The following is a 20529-nucleotide window of genomic DNA, read 5'->3' as shown; positions in this document are numbered from 1 at the left end:
GATAAATATAAAATGAAAAACAACCATATTCCTTTCATTTGTACATTATCATAAATTAGGTAGCTGTGTTCCGTCCCGCCCTGGTCAACCCAGGATTCAAGATCTGAAAGGATCTTCTGTTGTACTCATTTGGGACTATAGCGATGTTATGACAAAGCTCTCTTTCACTGTTGAATATTGTCGTCTTAGATCTGGACATTGGACTCCAGTTAAAACAAACATAAATGGAGGGCTTTGTATTATTGATAATCTATGTCCTGGAGAAACATATAGCTTCCGAATACTCGCAGTTGATGATGAAAGCGTTGTTTCGAGTCAACCTTCTTTGCCTTCTCAACCTTTAGCTATTCCTCTGGGAGGAGATTTTCATGCTGTTGGTGGTGGTGGGAATTTTCAGTGCTCTTCTAGAAAAATCCCTCATAGGACTTTACCTACAAATACTCCTTTAGAATCAACGTTGTGGAAAAGAGATTTTGAAAGAAAATTCATTGAGTTGGAAGAATTAGGGAGAGGGCGATATTCTGTAGTTAGGAGATGCCAAGAAATCCTTACTGGAACAGAGTCCGCTGTTAAGTTTATTAATCGACGCAAGCAAGATCGGGAAATTACTAAGTGTGAATATGAAATTCTTAATTCCTTAAAGGGCCATCCACACATTGTGGAAGGATTTGAACTCTTTTTGACATCTTCTAGTGATGCCATCGTCATGGAAATGTAAGTCTTTATAAAATAATTAGTCAGTAATGCTCATTTACTTATGATATTTACTTTTTAGGATCCATTATTCCTTGCCATTGTTTGAGGTTCTGTGTCAAAAAACGCACTATACTGAAGGGAACATTCAATTCTACATGACTCAGTTACTCAAAGCGCTGGAACATATTCACTCTAAAGGAATAGCTCATTTAGATCTAAAGGTTAGTTTTTTACTTCTCTATTCATAAATGAAACTGCATTTCTTTAAAAAAAAAATATTTTTTATAGCCTGAAAATCTTTTACTCCAAACTTCAACAAAAACCTTGAAACTCATTGACTTTGGTTCTGCTCAAAGGCTTAATGATGATGATGAAGTTAGATCTCAAAATCAACTCTCAACAAAAGGTCCCGAGTTCCTTGCTCCTGAAATACTTTCTGAGAATAAACCCCTAGGTGCATTTACGGATATGTGGGGTTTTGGAGTATTGATATACGTCTCCCTAAGTGGACTATCTCCTTTTCTTGACGACTCAGAGGAAGAAACGACCTCTAATATCCTTCGATGCGACTTTAGTTTTCCCAAAGAATATTTTTCAACTGTTTCAGAGTCAGCAAAGGAAGTCATTTCACAATTCTTGTGCTTGGATGGTGATGTTCGAAAATCTTCCAAAGAGTGCTTGCAGAGTACGGAATGGTTTCGAAATGCAGGAGCATCATCCAACTCCAAGAATGAATCTTCCCTACTAAATAATAATAATAATATTCCTTCTCATCATTTGTCAACTCTGGTTCGGAGAAGGATGAAAAAACTCAACAGTGTTGCACTTTTAACAATGTCAAAAAATAATAATCTGCATACTAGCAGCGGTAGCAGAACTGTTAGTCCCCTTAATGTTCAGAATAGGCCTGATAGTCTATATAGTAAAAAATGACTCATACTTTTCATCTATTCTTCTTATCCCTCCTTTCGGGAGAAAGGCCTCTCTCTCCCTTCTCATTACTTTACAATTATTGTATATAAATTTATATTTATATATGTCGTTCTTGTGATAATTGCATGATCAAATTGTTAAAAAACGCTAGCAAAAATCTAATTTATTATTATTAGTATATATATACTGATATATATATACATATACATTTATAATTTGACTTTTTCAATCACATTCATTTGTCAACACACCTCCTTCCCTCCCTCCATCCATCCATCTCCTCATTTTCTAAAGATAATTATAGATGTAAAAGATAATTTATTCTAGTCATAAAAAAATAATAAATAATAATAATAACTTAAGACATGATTTAATATAAATACAAATCACTCATTATTCATTAATTCTTATTTTTTTATAGATCCATAATATACTTCTACTATTACTTATTATACCACTTCTACGTATCTCTTTTTTTATATAAGAAAAATCAAATATTTATACCTAAATAAAGTATTCAACTCAAATGAGTCAGTTTCTTTACTAATTCCTTAATCTTTTGTATAATAATAGTTTGAGGAAAAAGTAATTTAGTATTTTTCGCTTTATTGTAAGAAGTGTTACAGTCATGTGACTTAAGCCAAGGTTCTCTTCGATAACTGGTTGCCAAAGAGAATCTAACTTCATAATGCCCTTTTCGTAAAAACCTTTGGCCCTATTGGCAAAAACTCGGACAACCAATTTTATGCCCTCAAGCACGTTGACCATAGACAGAAACAAGCGGAAGTCACTTGGTGGCAGGTCCAGACTGTTGGGCGGATGCAAGAGAACTTCCCATCCAAGCTCCCGGAGCTTCTGGTGTGTCATGAAATATGTGTGCGGCCTGGCGTTGTCTTGATGAAACACGATCTCCTATTTGGGTTTTTTTTCTTTCTATTCAGCCTTCTGCAAATTTTGAGACCTCCATACTATAATTCATGACTGAACCGGCCAACTGTAATATTGTTCAAAATCGTTTCTAGTATACACTCACACCTATACAACGCCTTATCTTATTATCCAATATGACCAATAATAAACAAGATATACTTAGTCAAGAAAAGGGGCGGGAAATACGAAATTACTTTTTCCTGGAACCTATTTTATGAGCATTCCATGAAAATATCAACGACCATCTTTTTTTAGAAAGTCATATATTAATATCTAATTTATTTAAATGAATTATTGTCTTTAACCTCCTCTACTACTTCAGAAATGGACCATTTTAGCATCAATTAGGACAAATGTATAATTAAATTACTTCATTCCTCCTTAAAATTACCTAGTACAGACGAACTAAGAAAGACAATCTTGAATTTCATCAGACTTGGTGACTTACTATATTTTACAAATAAAGTTTAATAAATAAAAGAGTTGTAAGAAAAGTATTTTTAGTGCATCCAAAGATATTTTATCATAGGTACGAGACAGACTTGGAGATTGAACTGAAAAATGAACGGCTTTCAGTTCATTTTTGAACAAAGGAAAGTGAAAAAAATAAACTATGAATGGGGAAGAAATGAACGGCGTTCATTTTTATTGTATCTAATTACTATTTCTCCAAAGATAACAATTTTTTTCCCCTTAATTATGGGTATAATTATTATTATATTTAAGGGTACCTAAAATAAAATAATTTTGTATTGAAAGATTATGGATCTAATTTTGTGCGTACAATTATCAATAACTATGTAAATTGATTACTTTTTATAACATGTCTCACAACACAGCGTTTGCAAATCACTGGACTATGAAATTGTTGTGTATGAAATAGGAATTCTAGGTAGATTATAGTTCAATGTTCTACATACCCATTCACTTCTTACTTTTTTTAGTAAATACTTTAATAATATTTAATAATAATTGATGGATTATATCTTCCAATTCATAGGAATGCTTATAAATATAGGATATCAATTTTTTGGTGTCCCTAAATGATTGTTCTTTGATTATGTAACACCAGGGCAGTGATGTTAGACCAAGTAGGGTGTTATAAATAAAGTCTCAGCATTTTTGAATAATGTCATAGATTATTTTTGGTTAATTTACTTTCGATCTTATTTAGGTGGCTGATTTTTTTTTTAAAACAAGTTAAAAGTAGAGGTTACATCAAAGTTTCCTCTTTATTAATAATAATCAATGGTATTTGCAGAAGTACCATATTATCAGGGGATTCACACTATTTCAGTAAGTATATTATATAAATTTAAACCATCAAATCTTACTGAGTATGAATAGGACCCTCACCTTCAAAGGTCCCAGAACGCAAGTATATATATTTTTAGGAAAACCTTTGACAAGGGGTCTATCTTTAATTTTAATACTATTTATATTAAAATCAAGCATCGCTAGTGCGTCTTTCTGACTGTGGAGGACACATTTTGATGAGGGTTTGTTGCTAAAACACACAGCCATAGACAAATACGAGTCAATTGTAGTCATTGTATTCAAATTGTGTTAAAATACTCCAGAATTTTAACTATAGTTTAGAACCTTTATTTAATTTGAAAATCTTATATTGGGCCCGAAATTGTCTTTCAAATAAGATCTATCAATTCTGATTCTTTTATTATAACAATCAATTTAGGTTACTTTAAGTACAATTTGCGGCATACACAAAGAGTTAATACGAATAATTTGTTGATATAGATGCACAAATATTCGTCGAAAAATACTAATGTAGTCCCCACTCAATTTTGTGAAAATTCATTTTAGCTTGCTTTTATGTTGAAAGACCACATATATCAAATTAAAAATAAAATAATGAATGACTTTATATTAGGTTTGGTAACGAGCGTGTGTAGCTGAAGCCCAGCACATTATATTACAAAAAAACAACTCTACATTTTTAAAACAAAGTTTATCGATACTTAATAACTGCGACAATGCAATTGACAAGATCTGACTTTACTGGATTTGTTTCTATCATGGGAACATTAGCTTTTATGGTTCCCAAAAAAAAAAAATCTTCCATGCTTTTTTTTTTTTTTTTTTTCACACTTCAAAAAGTTACGGTAAACGGAAAAAAGTGAACGAATAATTTTGTCAGAAAATGAGCGAAAAAACGGGAGAGGGGAAACGGGTCCAAGCCTGAGTCCAGATGAAAATGATATGATAGGTATATTATGTTGTGGAATATTTACTTATTGACACATTTAATCTTCTAATAGATTCAAAGTTCAGTTCTCAAATAATCTATTAGGGCATTAAACATATTTTAAGAAAAAATATGATTGAATTTGGATATGATATAGTATTTCCTCTAATATCAAATAGGACATAAACATTTTCTGACATAGTAACCCTGTAGAAAGTTTTTTTAAACTTTCAAAGTGTATTTGATTAGGTTTAATCGAATTACATTTTTTAGATTGTCGTAGGTATATCTTACTTTTGTAGATAAATTTACTGTAATAGCTACCTTTCAAAGTCTGATATTGAGTAAGTAATTTGGTAGCTTGACTGGATTAAATATCTCATAATACTTTCAATCATAAAAAATAGCATAGTATTTATCTAGATCCTGGGGATATTAAATGAGTAATGGAACTTTTTGTTTTAAAAACTTGACATAATTGGACGAAATTTCAAACAAAACTCGAAACTTGGAAGATTATACCATATAACAGATTTGGAAACTCGTTGACCCAGATCAAAAATATACACACAAATATTGAAAATTAAATAACTCAATTCAAACTTTTGTATAGATAGCATGTTTTCGCGCTGGGTCAACGTTCTGACTCAGCGAGTTGAGTGTGAAAGCAAGACTAAATACAATTTTTTGTGGCGATTTTATATAGCTTTAGAACTAAACTACCTGAATTCTCGTTGTTTAAAGATATGAATGGAATTTATATAATCCAAAGATACAAAAATGAATAATTAAAGAACAACTATTCTTTGATTTTTATCCTTTAACATATTTTAATTCAATATTATGTTGTAATAATATATGTAAATTGTACGTTTTCATTTTATTAAACTACTTTAAAAAGTAGTTTACCATCTAATATACTAATTAACCTAGTTGTTGGTTTAAATGTGAAAATGCATAATCTCTAAGGAATGCCCCCCCCCCAAATTCAAATGGGGTATATGAATTTTTATAGCCCTGATTTTAGTGGAAAAGGGATCTAACTAGAAACCATTCCGTTAACTCATTTAACCTAGTAACATAATCAGTTTTACTGATAAACATATTAATACACCATAGAGTAACACTGAAGATTTGTTGGAGAGTCATTTTCCAAATTTTTCAATAAAAAAATCACAGGTAGTTACTCAATACATTGTTTTTCTCTCCTCAAGAATGAAAGAATAATGATGACAGCTTGAGAAGAAAATATAAACATTGTTCAGGTTGCCAAGAGGAACAAAAATTTTATGAATTTCTATTAAACGAATAATTAATTTATTGTGAAATTAAAAATTATATGATAATATGACATTAACATAATTACTGAAATTATACACGTCTGGAAGAAATCTAAGGGAGCAAAATTCCAGAACTCAATCCTGTGCAATAAGAAACTCCAAAAACAAGGAAAATATCCAATAAATAACTTCAAATCCACTGATGAGCGAAAACCCCGTAAAGAGTCCTAATTGACCTCCAATTGCAGAGATTTGATCAAAAATACTCACTTTTAACTCCAAAAAAACATATGTAATTATGGGTGTGACATAATAAAAATTCATAATTGCAATATCGTTTTTAAATCGAAATTGAGCCAATTCACGATTTGAAGAGAGGTTGTGTTTTAAACTCGAGAGACTCATTGTCAAAGAACTATTGAATATTCCTTTCGGATCCATGAGATAGTCTGAAAGAAATCCTTGACCATTTTCTTCATTATACCAAAACCGAGGCTCTCTCAATTTTCGATCAACATATCTATAAATTAAAAGAAAATTAGGAGTGCAATAGTTGATTTTATTCCTCTTCCTTACTTGTGAGTACTCATTGAGAATATAGAATGTACCATTTCGCAATCATTCTTACAGTCGCAAAGGCTTCGGTCGGGAATGTCATCCTTATATCCACTCACTCCATCCTCAAAACAGCGCATTCCTCTTGAATCACAAAGGGGAAGAGTTGAGTTTGAGTAGAACCAAGGGGAACAGTCACACTCCATCACCACTCTTCGAATTTTACATTCAATCAAACAATTTTCCTATCAAATAAGTAATACCCGCCTTAGTTTTTGACACATATTTGAATAAAAGTGTTCTAAACCTGGGCGTAAACTCGAAAATGGGAAAGTTTCTTTCCATCAGGGAAGTAACAAAATTCATTTTTTGCATTCCAACTTCTAAAGCCTGGAGTTGTTTGTACAAAGTGTATCCCGCTCAAAAAGAAGTTGGTCTCTCCATAGAAATCTGGTTTAACAATATATTGAACCTTCCCTCCGGCATCGCCTCTCTTTGCAACAATAACTTTGTACCCATTACTTTGAGTACGACCATGATGTGTATTGTGGCTATCGATGACCAATGTAAGACCCTAAAAAGCAACCGTCATAATTTTAAAAACTATTATACGTTAAAATAAATAAACACTGCTGCTCAATCAACTAGGAAATTAAGATTCCTGTTATGTGTATTTGCAATTTTCAAACTATATTTTTTCTATTTAACACAAACTAAAGTCTTGCATTCTATAAATAGGTGGTAAATTTCAAATGTTGAGATATGCAATGCGGATAATCCTTTGGTTAATATTCTTCACATAGCTAATTAATCTATATACAGGGTACGACAACACGACTTCATTTTATATAATCTGGCTGTAGAAGTAGCAGCGGGCTAGGCGTTGATTCATTCTAGAAGCAAGATTCTAAAGTTTTTAAGAAAATACAGTAAGGGGTTATCATGTGTGGGAGTAGTGGGGAGCTTGTGTTTGCCGTCGAAAATAAATATTGCCAAAAAATGGTTTAATATTTCATATTTATGAAAATAATTGACATCCCGAAAGTCTTGACCGGTACCTTCGATGGCTTTTTTCGAGGTTTCAGAGACTTTTTACGTAAATGTTGCGTGAATAAAAGTTAAAGACCGTTTTCAGATTAACAAGTTTTGTTTCAATAACATTTCGAAATTCATAATTGTTTTTGACATGGAGGCTAAAAGACATGAAGTAGCTGCTCTGCTTCGTGCAGGAATCAGTCACAAGGAGATCTCTGAGGCCACCAGCATGTCCGCCAGCACCATTGGCAGGATCAAGACGAGGTTGGACAAGGGGGAAGGCCTTGAAGACAAGCCTCGAAGTAGGAGACCTGTCTTAAAGGCCACCAAGGCCACTAAGAAGAAGATCAGGGCCCAGATCAAGATAAACCCTCTTCTGAGCATCAGAACAATTGCCAAGAAGAACAACATGGGTAAGACTACTGCTGCCAACATTGTCAAGGACATTGGGGGCAAGTCCTTGGTCTGCACCACCCGTCCCATGTTGTCCATGGCCAATATGGAGGCCAGATACATCCGATGCAAGAAGATTTTGAACAACATGAAAAGCAATGGGGACAGAACTCTCATTTTTTCCGATGAGAAAACTTTTACAGTGGATCCAGTCTTCAACTGCAAAAATGATCGCTACATTAGCCTGAATGGTTATGTGGGATCTGAGAAATATGTGTTCATAACCAAGCATCTAGCCAGCATCATGATGCTTGGAGTTGTTGGCTCAGATGGTAAAGCCATGCCTCCAGTCTTCTTCCGTGAGGGCTATAGGCTCACCTCGGAGGACTACATCAAGGTGCTCAAGACAAAGGTGGTCCCATGGATCAGGAAGGAGTATCCTGGCAAGAGGGTGTGTTTCCAGCAGGATGGGGCACCCGCACACACAGCCAAGAACACCCAGAAGTGGTTGAAGGAGAATGTGGAATTCTGGCCTAAGGACTTCTGGCCCCCCTCCTCCCCCGACCTGAACCCCTTGGATTTCAGCATCTGGGCGCACATTGAGAGGCAGGCTTGCAAAGAACACCACAGCAGTACCAAAGCTCTCAAGGCCAGTATCACCAAGGCCTGGGCCAAGATGGACCCAACCTACATCAAGAACACCTGCTCCTCCTTCCGTCCCCGTGTTGTGGCTGTTATGGAAGGTAAAGACCAAATTGTTAAAAACATATTATAGATTATAACCAAGCGAAGTTTTTTTATAAAAACATTTCTCTGTATCTCTACTTTTAGTCCTTGTAGATCTTAATGAAGTTGGAAGTTAGAAATCAGTCAGGACTTTCCGGACACCCGGTAATTTATCCGTTGCTACAGGGCAAATAAACGAAAATATGAATTTAATTTATTCATCAAATTCATATCTTTTACTTTATCAATATAAATATTGATAAATATAAATTCAGAATACAGCCTAATTGGAAATGAGATTACTCAATGACTTGTTTTTCATGCATAAAGACGTTATTGATAGAGGGAGGCGTAATGTATATATAAATATTGGTTGACTGACTAGAAGAGGGGAACATCTTCATTATAGAGGGTATTGTCCCAAAATGAAAATGGAGATAAGAAAGATTTAACTATGACGAAAGTTGTGTCAAGTTGCGTCTTGGCAATAGAAATGAACATGGATACATATATTTTTGGGGTATCTACTTTTTATATCAACAGTGCGCGCGCAAGCCATTATTGCTTCTTCAACCCTTGGAAAATCCCTTGGTAATATTTTTTAATCGCATAAGATATTCATTATATAATAATAGACATATTTTTTATAAATATAATTTTTTTAAATGACGTATAACAATTTTTTTTCCTTCTTTTCTTACTTTGTTTACCCAAAAATATACTGATCTACGTTCATTTTTATTTCAAGACGTGAATTTCGTCACAGTTATATCCTTGCTATCTCAATTTTTGTTTTGGATGGTACCTTCTTGATTGTTCATTCTTGCATTACAATCCTTATTTTGGAAAAGTTTTCTCATACATATAATATACTCGCGAATTAAGTTATAAAAAAACAATATTACTGTTCATTAAACAGATTTTTAATGCCTGAATAACAAAATAAAGACACATTTTTATTAGATGTATACAAAAAAAAACAAAAAAAAAACACTTCAATAATATTAATATTTAGGAGTTGTGGCCGTTTTTATGTAAAATAAAGCACTGTGGCACGTCTTAAAAAACAACTATACAAATAAAGACTATTCTAAATTCATTCAAAATCAAAAAAAAGTTATGGGTAAAAAAAAAAATTGGTGAAAATTGCACTTTCGTTTTTTCAGTTGTAAAAAAAAAAAGGATAACCAATGGAATATTGGATTCGTAGATAAAATAAAGTTTGTAGAAATTAGTCCGGAAATTCGTTTATTTATAAATCACGCACAAAAAAAAATTGATGTTTAACTGAAATTAAAGTCATTTTCTGAATAATTTTTCAATTTTTTTCTCTTTTTTTTATCAAACATCAATTTTTAGGAAGAACTGCACAAAACGATGCATTTTCAAGAAAAAAAATTGAGCTCTACACATTACAAGAGTATCTTCAATTTTTCGGACCAATTAAATTTGGCATCTTTTTATGTACAAATAAAAACCTCTGAATAAAAAGTTGTTTAAAGACAAACTAAAAATGAAAAATCTCCAGAAATTAAAATACTGAAAAGTTTGGTTAATTCAATGTATGGACAATGGGAGACGTCAGATATCTGATATGATTTTCTAAACTCTCTCATTATGAAACAAAAATAAAACTTTTCTGATTTATAAAAAAATTGTTTCATTGCCTTTTAGAAAGAGAAAGTGTTTGTTGTTAAACAAACTTTCTTCTAAAATATGTTCTGGAGCCTCTAAAAAGCACATCATGAACCTGATTTCCCATCATTAGGAAGGAAAGATCTGTATGGGCAATACCAAGGCCCTGCAAGATCTCCAAGTCTCCAAATCATCGGTCTACTACACGATCAAGCTGTACAAAGAGACCAGGAGTTGTCGCCTGATGTCCCTGAGGACACCCAGTTTGATCGAGGCAACGAGGTCGAAGATCAACCGTAAAAAAAACGCTCTATGAGAAAGATGGTACACGAGGCTGATATGTCTCGAAAAACCATACGTAGGGTGGTCAGAGAGAACCTGAGGATGAAACCGTATCTACAACAGCTGCTGCTTCTCAATGAGGCAACAATGACCAAGAGGCTGACCCGGACGAAGGTGCCTCTGAAATTCCTCACTTGTGCACGTTTCAATCATTTGGACTGACGAGAAGATATTCACCATGGAGTTAACTTACAACAGCCATAACTACCAAATGCTAGGTCGGAGTATTGATGACATTCCCCTGATTGAGAGAAGCTTGTTCAGGGGCTAAAAAACGGCATCAGTAGAAAGCCGTAGTTGCCACAACTAGTAGCCACACTGGGACTCATTTTCAAGGAAATTTCACTGCAATTACAACGTTGTAAAAAGATATTTCGAGAAATAAATATTATTGTACTTTCTTGACTGTTGAAGTTGTCCTAAGACTTATAGGTCACCCTGTATATAATATTTCTATTAACATCAGTGAAAAAGTTGAATACTTTTTTAACATTATAGTGATGCATGTGAATTCAGCTTCTAATATACATACATAGTAGCTGGAGAAAGGACATTTTTTACACTCTAGAGTTAGAGTTAGAGAACTCTATAACTTTTTCCAATGCAATCATTTGTCTGAGGTCACATTTGTTGAACTTTTAAAAAAAGATCACTTCTGTTAAAAGTTTTGTTTCATCAAGAAAAAACCTCCCGAGCCTAGCACCTCATTTTTTTCTTGATCTTGTGTTGTAGTAAAAATATACCGGATTCGTTATAATTGTTAAGGGGTTCTGCATTTACGACGTCCCGAAAAAAGTACATGTAGCATCGAGTGTGTGTAGCTAAGGTTCAGCCAGATAGCTCATTAGATACTTATACGGCATACTTTCTTTCTTTCTCAAGTTGTTGTTATTAATCTTTCATTCTTGAGGAGAGAAAATCTACTTATTGAGTAGCTATGTACATGTGAGTGGGAATATGACAGACGGCTAGTAACTCTGATTTCTTGGGTAGTTATTGTCTATAATTTTTAGACAAAGTTTGTCTGTTCGACGACGTCTAATAACTTGGAGCAATACCTCGTACTACCACTCATACCAAAAGGGAAACAAGGAACGGATTTACTATAACTGATAATGTGTATTAATATCATTATTATACAAGGCAAAAATGTCGAAGGCAAATTACCCTGACACAATGATAAGTACATTCTATTTAATCAATAAATAGTAAGGAATTAAAATAATTATTATGTGACGTACTAATTGCAACTTTATAGAAAACATAGCCCTGAGCCCTTGTTGAATGTTTTTCATCAATCCTTCAACTTTTTCTTGTTGCTAACAACAAGAGTGAGACATATAAATAAAAGAAAGCTCAATTTTCTTAAAAACGGAGAAAAAAAAGTTATTGGGATTCTGTTTTTACTCAAGATCATAATTATGGTCACTCATTAATAGTGTTGTGCCGGTCCTTATTTATTCTGTCCAGCCCAGACTATTCTGAAGACCGGGCCTATCTATCCTTAGGATTGTCGGTGTTCGGAACTGGTCCTTAAGAACTTTGCTCCTTACTTTCGGCCAGTACTAAGAACATATCGGTCCTTGGAATTTTTCTTAAAAATGTCGATGGTTTATTAAACCAAATAAGAAATATGAGATATGTATTAAGAAATTTGCTCATATCTTACAAAAAATATTCATGTTGTAATATATAATAAAAATATATTATTTTTACTCAGTTATATTATTCATTCTACATATTATACAATGGAATAATTAAAAAAAGGAAAAACACGTGAAAACCCCCTCAGAGACGTAGCAATTTTATCTTCTTTAAAGACCTAAAAGTCGGACTGGACTGGATAAAAAACGGACTGAACTAGTCCAGGCCTAATAAAATAAGGACCTTCACAACATATTTTTTCTATTGTAAAGGACAGATTAAAAAGTGCAATGAAGAATATTTTTAATATTGAAGGATTCCTTCAAAAGTGAGAACATCTCAAGGTCCTATAAGGACTTACATTCTACATATTATAATTGAAATATTTGAGTTTACGACGATGAGTCATATTTCGAAGAAAAATAGCTCTGTTAATGAAAATTAAAGGTAATAACAGTGTTTTTCTCAACCTTTCTAACTGAGATCCAATTTTTTCTATTCAATTATGAAGGTTTTAATTGAATAAAGTAAAATAAAAAAAAAATAAAAATATTAATAATATATATATTTTGAAGCAGCCTATCTTAATGAAATTTTAGTAATATCTATCGAATGACGTTTTTAGTGAGAAAAAAATTATGTTCATTCATTGAATTTGATTTTTGTAGAATTAAACACATTTTGTACAAATTATACTCAAGATAACTTAAAAAATAGTTTATTTTTCGGATGATGAAATGTTTTTTATCAATTGTGTCATTTTCATCTACATATATAGTTATTTTACTTCCAAATATGTTTCTGAATCGGATTTATACTCTAAAAACGGGATTTTTTAGAAAAAAGGCTTTATGGTAAATGCACTGTTGATTTTCAGACTTCTGTAGACCAAAATATTCTAGATATTTACTTCATGTATGGAAAATAGTATAATTAGTGACGTAAGGGAACACCAGTAAGGGGAGTAATGCTGTTTAAGACAAAGGACCTCAAATTATTTTAAAGGCAAGTCATGAGACTTTATTTCTTGTGGTGGGTACCTGGTTGATTTGGCATATAAGTTACACATTATCAATTATAATATGATAGCTATACCTATAAGATGGATAAACACTTATAACAAATTAGCTAAAAAGTCCAATGCTTTACACATAGATGGCGCTATTTTCAGTTAGTACTCAGCATCAAAAGATAGCTCTCAAAAGTTGATGTCAATGAGTTCTTTAGTTTGTGAGTTATTGTTCAAAGTGATACGGCCCTACTTTTATTATTTCCAAAACAATGGATCAAACACATAATTTGCTTTATGCTAAGCAATGACTTGAAATAGTTATGGAGACTCGGCTCCATGAAGTAAATAAAAAAAGTAGTAAATATTTACAAATTGATTTTTTTAAAAAAACAATTTTGAACGAAAAAAACACACACTTTCAGCTCCCGCGTTACATTCAAAAATAAAACTACTGGAATACCTTTTTGATTCCAGGTCCTTTGACATTCCTGTTTCCAGACGTGGATTCATAACCAGATATGAAATCAAAGTACTCATTATTAAAGGAATAACAGAGGCCCTCATCATTTATGATGGGTTGCATGGATTGGCAAAACTTTGTTTCATAGCCCAAATCTACTCCTTCCTCGTCGCTTCTCGAATATAGACAATATGGAATCCCTGGATGAGGATTCATCCCATTATTATTCTCATTTACTATAACATTTGCAGGTGAAAGGGATTGTTTCATGAGTAAAAGGAGTTCCTTGCTGTTATTAGAATTTTTATCCGTAAAAGGTTATCATTTGACTTCAAACATTAAATTTATCTTTCTTACTTACCCATAGGTGATCCCTGATACTGAACTTTGACCCTCTCCTTTCCCCCACAACTCTACCACCATGTCAGGAATGAACAATTTAGAAGAACTTCCAAAACGTCCAGCATATAAATCCGGATACGCATTGGGATTAACAATTGACATTATCAGCTCGAGGATTTCGTCTTTATGGAATAAATTCTCTGAGTGGTACATGATCCATGAAATAAAAGTCCCTAATTTGAAGTTGGACCTCGTTTGATGAAGATTACCAAAAATCCTTGGTATGGCATCATATATGAAATCAGAGGCCTTCAAAAATACAAGAACCGTCACAAAAAATATAAATATATTTTGACCTTTGACTTGTAAAGACAAATCTCTGATTCCTTTCGCCTTGATAGTAAAGTTGATTTGTCTCGAGATAAATAATAAAATATTCTACCTTAAATGCATCCAGGCATTCTTCCAAACTGGATGGAGGTTGTGGTAAAACAAAGAGATTTGATCTCTTTGTCATATCATCAATTGGCATTTGACTCACAATACGACTGGAAATATTTCTAATCCTCCCCTCGATGAAGCTTTTTGAATCCCCATTCGCTGACCATATCAAATCAAAGAAATTATCCATTTTGGTTGTACAATTAGAGCTGAGAGATTCTACTTTACATTGAGAGTACGCACAGGACATGGACTCATTACTCATTGGATGAACTTTCAACAGACTCTTAAAAACCAGTTGAGTGAGGTTTAGCAAATCAGATTCGACAGCCTTCAGATTAGCATTATTTAATGCCAGCTCAATAGACGCATATCTAATGAATGAATGTGGTAAGTTAATAAATATGTCGTAAGCTGCTTACCTAGTATCATCTAATGGGCAAATCGTGATCCCTGGAAATGGAGACTCCTCAATTGGCACTTGCCATACAGAAACAATGATGGGATTGCTTTCCCAAGAAATAAAATTATTTCGTATCATATAAGCAGCAGAGGATATCCCGAGTAATGTTACAAAGGTCCAGAGTACACGAACCCAAATAGGTTCTTTTGTATGCCAATATGCAATGCCATGAATGGATGAGGCCTCACAAAAGTTATTAAATATGTCTTTGAGTTGTACCATGCTGAAAATGTAATGATTCCTTTTCCAATCTTAGATTTAGTAATAACAAATGTTAGGAGCTCCACCTCCCTCATCCCATCCCTGTCAATTCTGTACGCCCACTTTCTCACACTAAAGGGTACTTCGAATGATATGTACCTATCCATGAATTTTCCCATCATCAATATAAATGTGACATTTCAAGCTCTAAGATACTTTTGTTCATCATTTGATCCGGAGAGTTTATTCAAGATGACGCTCTTGACTAAGAAAGAAACTTTCCTTATTCGCGAGTCATGGAAACTCGTCACCCCAGAGATGACGAAGCATGCTGTTGGCTATTACATAGGGTATGCAAAATCAACTATTCCTCGAAACTTTTATATCTATTCCCCATTTGTGTAGAATGTTTGTTAGTTATCCAAAATGGCAGGACCGTTTCTTTCGCAGAATCAAAGGGATTCCCTTACGGGATTTAAGGAACAATCCAATTCTAGCTGCACATTCGTCACAAGTTTTCAGTGCTGTTTCGAATTTATTAAATAATTTGGAAAATACTGAGGTAATTGTGGAAGGAGTGAAAAAAATTGCAAGGACACATTGGCCACTGAATATACGAGGAAAAGAGTTGGAGGCCGGGCTGGTCCTTTTGTTGGATTACTTAGAGGTCAGGATAAGGAATGATGATTAGTTATATTTTTCTAAATATGTACGTATTTTAGGCCTCTTTTCCGGGTCAAATATCGAAGGAATGTGGGGATGCATGGAATAAAATGTTTAATGCCATGAGTGGTGTTATAGTGGATGAGCAAAAGGTGCTTGATGAGGAGGGAATGGATTTAGGTGGAGTGAGATATAAGGGAAATGGGGAAGAGATACAAAATATGGTTGACGACAAAACCTTTGTTGACATTAGTAATAAAAATCCTTGTGAATGTATCATTTTATAATTTGTGTGCGTTTAATAAAGTCAGGGCCGGTTTCAGTGTGAGCAGGACCTGGAGCTGGAGATAAATATGTGGGGTCCTTTTCTTTATTTACTTCAATACAATTGGATTTTTTCGAATAACATAATTTTTATAAAAGAATATTATTATTTTTTTTAAATGACCTTTTCAAACTTTTTTTTTTCGAAAGGTCGGTCCTTTTTTATTTTTATTACTTTTTTTTTTGTAAATTTCTATATATATATATTCATTTGTTTTAATTTTGGCTTGTCAACACAAAAACAGGGTAGAATTATTTTTCTTAAAATTGAATGTAGATTACATTTCTATCCTTTGAAAAAATATGGTCAATTTTAATAAACAAATTATAATTATCAATCTTTTAAAGGTGCCGAAAATTGTACTCAAAGTAGTCATCAAGGATTGTCACAATAAAAGTATGAGAAATTCATATACTTTATATACAAGGGGTCATATCAGGGTTTAGATAAATCTCTTAAATAAAATAAAGGTTCATTGAATAATAAGACTATAATTAAATCAAATATGTCTATGAAATATTGGAATATATATATCGGTTCAAAACTTGAAACCTACTCACATGGAAAGAAAATAGCCCGCCATTATTTAATTATACATTGTAGCAAAAATCTTATTTGTCTTCTTCTGATAACATTGATTTATTGTATTCGGTCGTCATTGGCCCCAGAGATGGTTAAAGGCTATTACAAAAAGAGTTTCAAGTATTGCAAATGAAGTTTGGGTCCATGGCAGCCCACTCCTTATTGACAGAAGCCTTCATGGCTTTGACGTTCGGGTGACGGATCCTCTCTATGTACGGTCAGAAAGAAAAGACAAGAGGATTGACATCAGGACTGTATGGTGCCCACATTATATTGTCTCGAAAGTGATGTTGTTAGCTAAAAAACTGAGAAGCTGAAAAACGACAATGTCGTAGGGGAAATTTCCCTGGACCCACGGTAGCAGGTTGGCCTTGAAAACGTCTATGCACATGTGTCTGTGAGCCTGAAACCCTCCGAAACCCATATCAGAGGCCCCACAATGCCTAGCGCTATGGTGATAGGCTTACTTTCTATGGTGTCGTTGTGGTCTAGCTCTTCTTAACATTACTGGTGTTCTTACGAGTCATTCCTGTCAACCTGGTCACCTCTGTTGGAGTGTGATCCACACGAACAAGAGTGGATGCTCAAAGCCTTGTATCTCGCTGCGATGACATTTCTCGTTCGATTTAAAAAAATCAAAAGTAACAGGTGCTTGAGATACCTATATAATTACAGATAGTTCTAGTATCCTAACACGAAACCTCTCAAATCAATATAATACAAGTGTGTAGGTTACAAGTTTCCACCCGGTATATACAATGGAGAAAATATGTATTTGATCCTTTACTGATTTTGTAAGATTGTTCATCGACAAAGAAAAGAATGGTTATAAATTTAATGGTAGGTTTATTTTAACGGTGTTAAGACACTATATAAACATAGAAAAGGGCTTAGAAGAAGAAAAATTCTGGGTATAACTACAAGAACACCATTCCAACATCAAGCATGAGGACGGAAACATTATATTTTTAGGTGTTTCTCTGCTAAGGGGAAAGAACGACTGCATTGAAAGGCAATGAATATGCTCATCTACCCTGGAAATCTTGGACGAAAACTCCATTTATCAGAAGACCGCACTGAAAATGGATCTTCCAGCACGATAATTACCCGAAACATACGGCCATGTAAACAAAGAAGTGGCGCAAGAAGAAGTACATTAAGGTGATGTACCTCAATCCCATAGAAAATATTTATCAGTGGGTAAAACTACAAAATCGGCAAGGGATTAATACTTATTTCTTCAACAGTATGAAGTGAAAAAATAAATGGGATATTTTCATTTTTTCAGTATCGTTCAAAATTGTTTTTATGTTGAGGCACAACAATTTGTTTGAGTACGAGACCTGGAACAACTCTTAGTAAAATATGCACAACTATAGTAATAAAGCAAAGGTTAGTAGGTGTATTCAAAAAGTAAGGTGATTTTGTATTTTTAGAAAAAAAAATATTCATCAATATTTAATTTTTCTCCTTTCAAAGTAATCCCTCTCATATACAATACACTTGTGCCAATCCTTTTTCCAATCCTCGAAGTACTTTTGGGTATTACATTGAGCTCTTTCAGTGATGCAGTCCTTATCTCCTCAATCGTTGCAAATCTCAATCCTTTCATATGTATATTTAGTTTTGTGAACAAGAAAAATTATCACTATCATGAGGCAAAAGGTATGTATTTTTTCCAAAATTCTGGATATTTTCTTCATATTGCTTCTCACAAGCGGCGCATAACTTCAAGATGATACTTTTTATAGACCGTACGACCATATATTAAGAACTCCTGATGCACTATGCCATGGTAGTCGAAAAAAATAGTGATCAAAACACTGACAAATGATCGAATTTGGCGTGTCATCTTGGAAGAGTTTGTACAACTTATAAACATTTTTTTTTTAAAATCAAAACAGCTTCACCGTATGCATGTCAACATTTCATGTATTTAAGTACACTTCATTAAATTTTTTACATACAATTTGATACAAATTCTTTGATCCATATTTTTTCAATTACAAAAAATCGCCGAACACACAAAATACATCTTATCTTATGCCTTTCACAAACATATTGTATAGCTGAAACAGTAAATATATGTTCTTGGCGAGTTTAATAGCATTAAAAAAATCAAGCATACCAAATGTACGTTGCCCGCAAAATTTGAAAAGTCAATAACAAACAATAACAATGTATTGACAATTCATATTAATGAAATTTCGCTGCGTTTTGCATATAGCAACGAGCGTGTGTATCCAAGACTCATCCAGGTAGCGTTATAGAGACTAATGACGTCATATCAAGCTGTTATTGTTCTTCTTTTATTCTCGAGGAAAAAACATTAATCTAATGAGTGACTACATATGAGCGTGCGCATGAAAAACGGTAAATGCCACTGAACATTCTTTGGGTAGTTATCTTCTATATATTATTAGGCAAAATATATCTGTTCGACCCATATACTTGGAAACAAGGTACCATTTTTTTAACCGCACCTGGTAGATATTGCCGTCAAGGTAGTAAATAAAAGCGCTCCCTGCATAAAATATAATATAGTAAGCTGTGGTTTTTTTTACAACTTCATTATTATCATAACATAATTATGTGCAATAATTCGCTAAATTGTGATATTTACCCGTAGTTGAGTACCTAAAGAGTGTTCCTAAAAAAAACAGAAAGCTTCTTTTAGACCATTCTTTCTTTTCTCAATAAATTTAAGGGATAGACGTAGACTTAAAGTCGTAATTTGAGGGAGGGATAAAGATCACAAATGTTACTCATTGTTCTTAACTCATGTTGGAGATAGATCATTGGGGGGGGGGGGCGTTTGTTTATTTTATTAATGGGCTTGTTTTCTTTGTAATTATGCTACCTTTTTAATATTTTTATTTCTCTTTTTATTAGTGTTGTTAATAAAAACACTTTATCTTGAATAAACATGTGTTTGAACTGTGAAAAGAGGTTAGTCCAGCCACCAATTAGGAAGAAAACATTGGTTTCTTACAACTCATGATAACTACTACTCCATATATGTATACTTACTTTATGAATGAACAAGAAATGGTTCTTTCGGATTTGAGGGTGTTTATAACTCTAATGGACTGGACTCCAATGGAAATTTGTTATGAAATCCGGAAGCATATTAACTTGGAATATTTGTACGTAGACTCGTAAGATTTGAATATAGCTTTGGTTCATCTCACGTTCACTATGAACAGCCTTAAGGCAATAACAATATTCTATTATCCTCTATGAATATCACTAGAAGGAGGTGGACTTCTCTGCTTATTAATATATCACATATCAAATGATTAGGTCTACCAATGAATCGAAATACCTCCATAGTCATTTCTTTATCGCTAGTCCATCCTTCCTAAAATCTACTTTAGTATTTAGCCTTAACAAATAACAATTGTACTAGATTCAACAACTATCTTAATAAAATGCAGGGATAATAATACATTTACTTTTTTCAATATATATTTACAATGAGGAAACATATAATAATCAATTATATTATTAGATGAGAATAACAATATTTTATACAATTATTGATATTTTTTTAAATATTTTTAAGAGTTTCATGAGCTAGATTTGGATATATTCTTCTCTCAATTTTTCAACAACTACTGGAATCATCATCATCACTTTCCTTGACGCACTTTATTTTCCTAATT

The 20529-nt window shown here is 33.2% G+C and overlaps 2 protein-coding genes across 4 annotated transcripts in view; one reads left to right on the top strand and one right to left on the bottom strand.

The window, feature by feature from the left end:
- trio (trio Rho guanine nucleotide exchange factor) overlaps positions 1–2156 on the top strand; it is a 75181-nt gene extending 73025 nt beyond the window's left edge. For 2 of the 3 annotated variants that reach the window (XM_040711494.2, XM_040711493.2), the window contains exons 32-34: positions 60–714; positions 776–917; positions 985–2156. In XM_040711494.2, the coding sequence (XP_040567428.1) occupies positions 60–714; positions 776–917; positions 985–1629 (1442 nt within the window). In that variant the 3' untranslated portion in view covers positions 1630–2156. Of the gene's footprint in view, positions 1–59; positions 715–775; positions 918–984 lie in introns of those variants that run through there. The other variant, XR_011779952.1, reaches the window with a different exon arrangement.
- A 3903-nt stretch (positions 2157–6059) lies between these two features.
- Positions 6060–15323, bottom strand: LOC121119108 (uncharacterized). Its single transcript, XM_040713732.2, has 7 exons — positions 15053–15323; positions 14632–15004; positions 14209–14498; positions 13848–14136; positions 6908–7174; positions 6622–6845; positions 6060–6565 (listed from the first exon to the last, which is right to left on the bottom strand). The coding sequence occupies exons 1-7, from the start codon at positions 15313–15315 to the stop codon at positions 6181–6183; spliced, it is 2091 nt and encodes a 696-aa protein (XP_040569666.1). The 5' UTR covers positions 15316–15323; the 3' UTR covers positions 6060–6180.
- Between the last annotated feature and the right edge of the window lie 5206 nt (positions 15324–20529).

Source organism: Lepeophtheirus salmonis, chromosome 5 (assembly GCF_016086655.4).
Source record: "Lepeophtheirus salmonis chromosome 5, UVic_Lsal_1.4, whole genome shotgun sequence".
In the NCBI taxonomy this organism is placed as follows: Eukaryota; Metazoa; Arthropoda; class Copepoda; order Siphonostomatoida; family Caligidae; genus Lepeophtheirus; species Lepeophtheirus salmonis.
The sequence above is the reverse complement of the archived record's forward strand: the minus strand, read 5'-3'. Positions and strand labels throughout refer to the sequence as shown.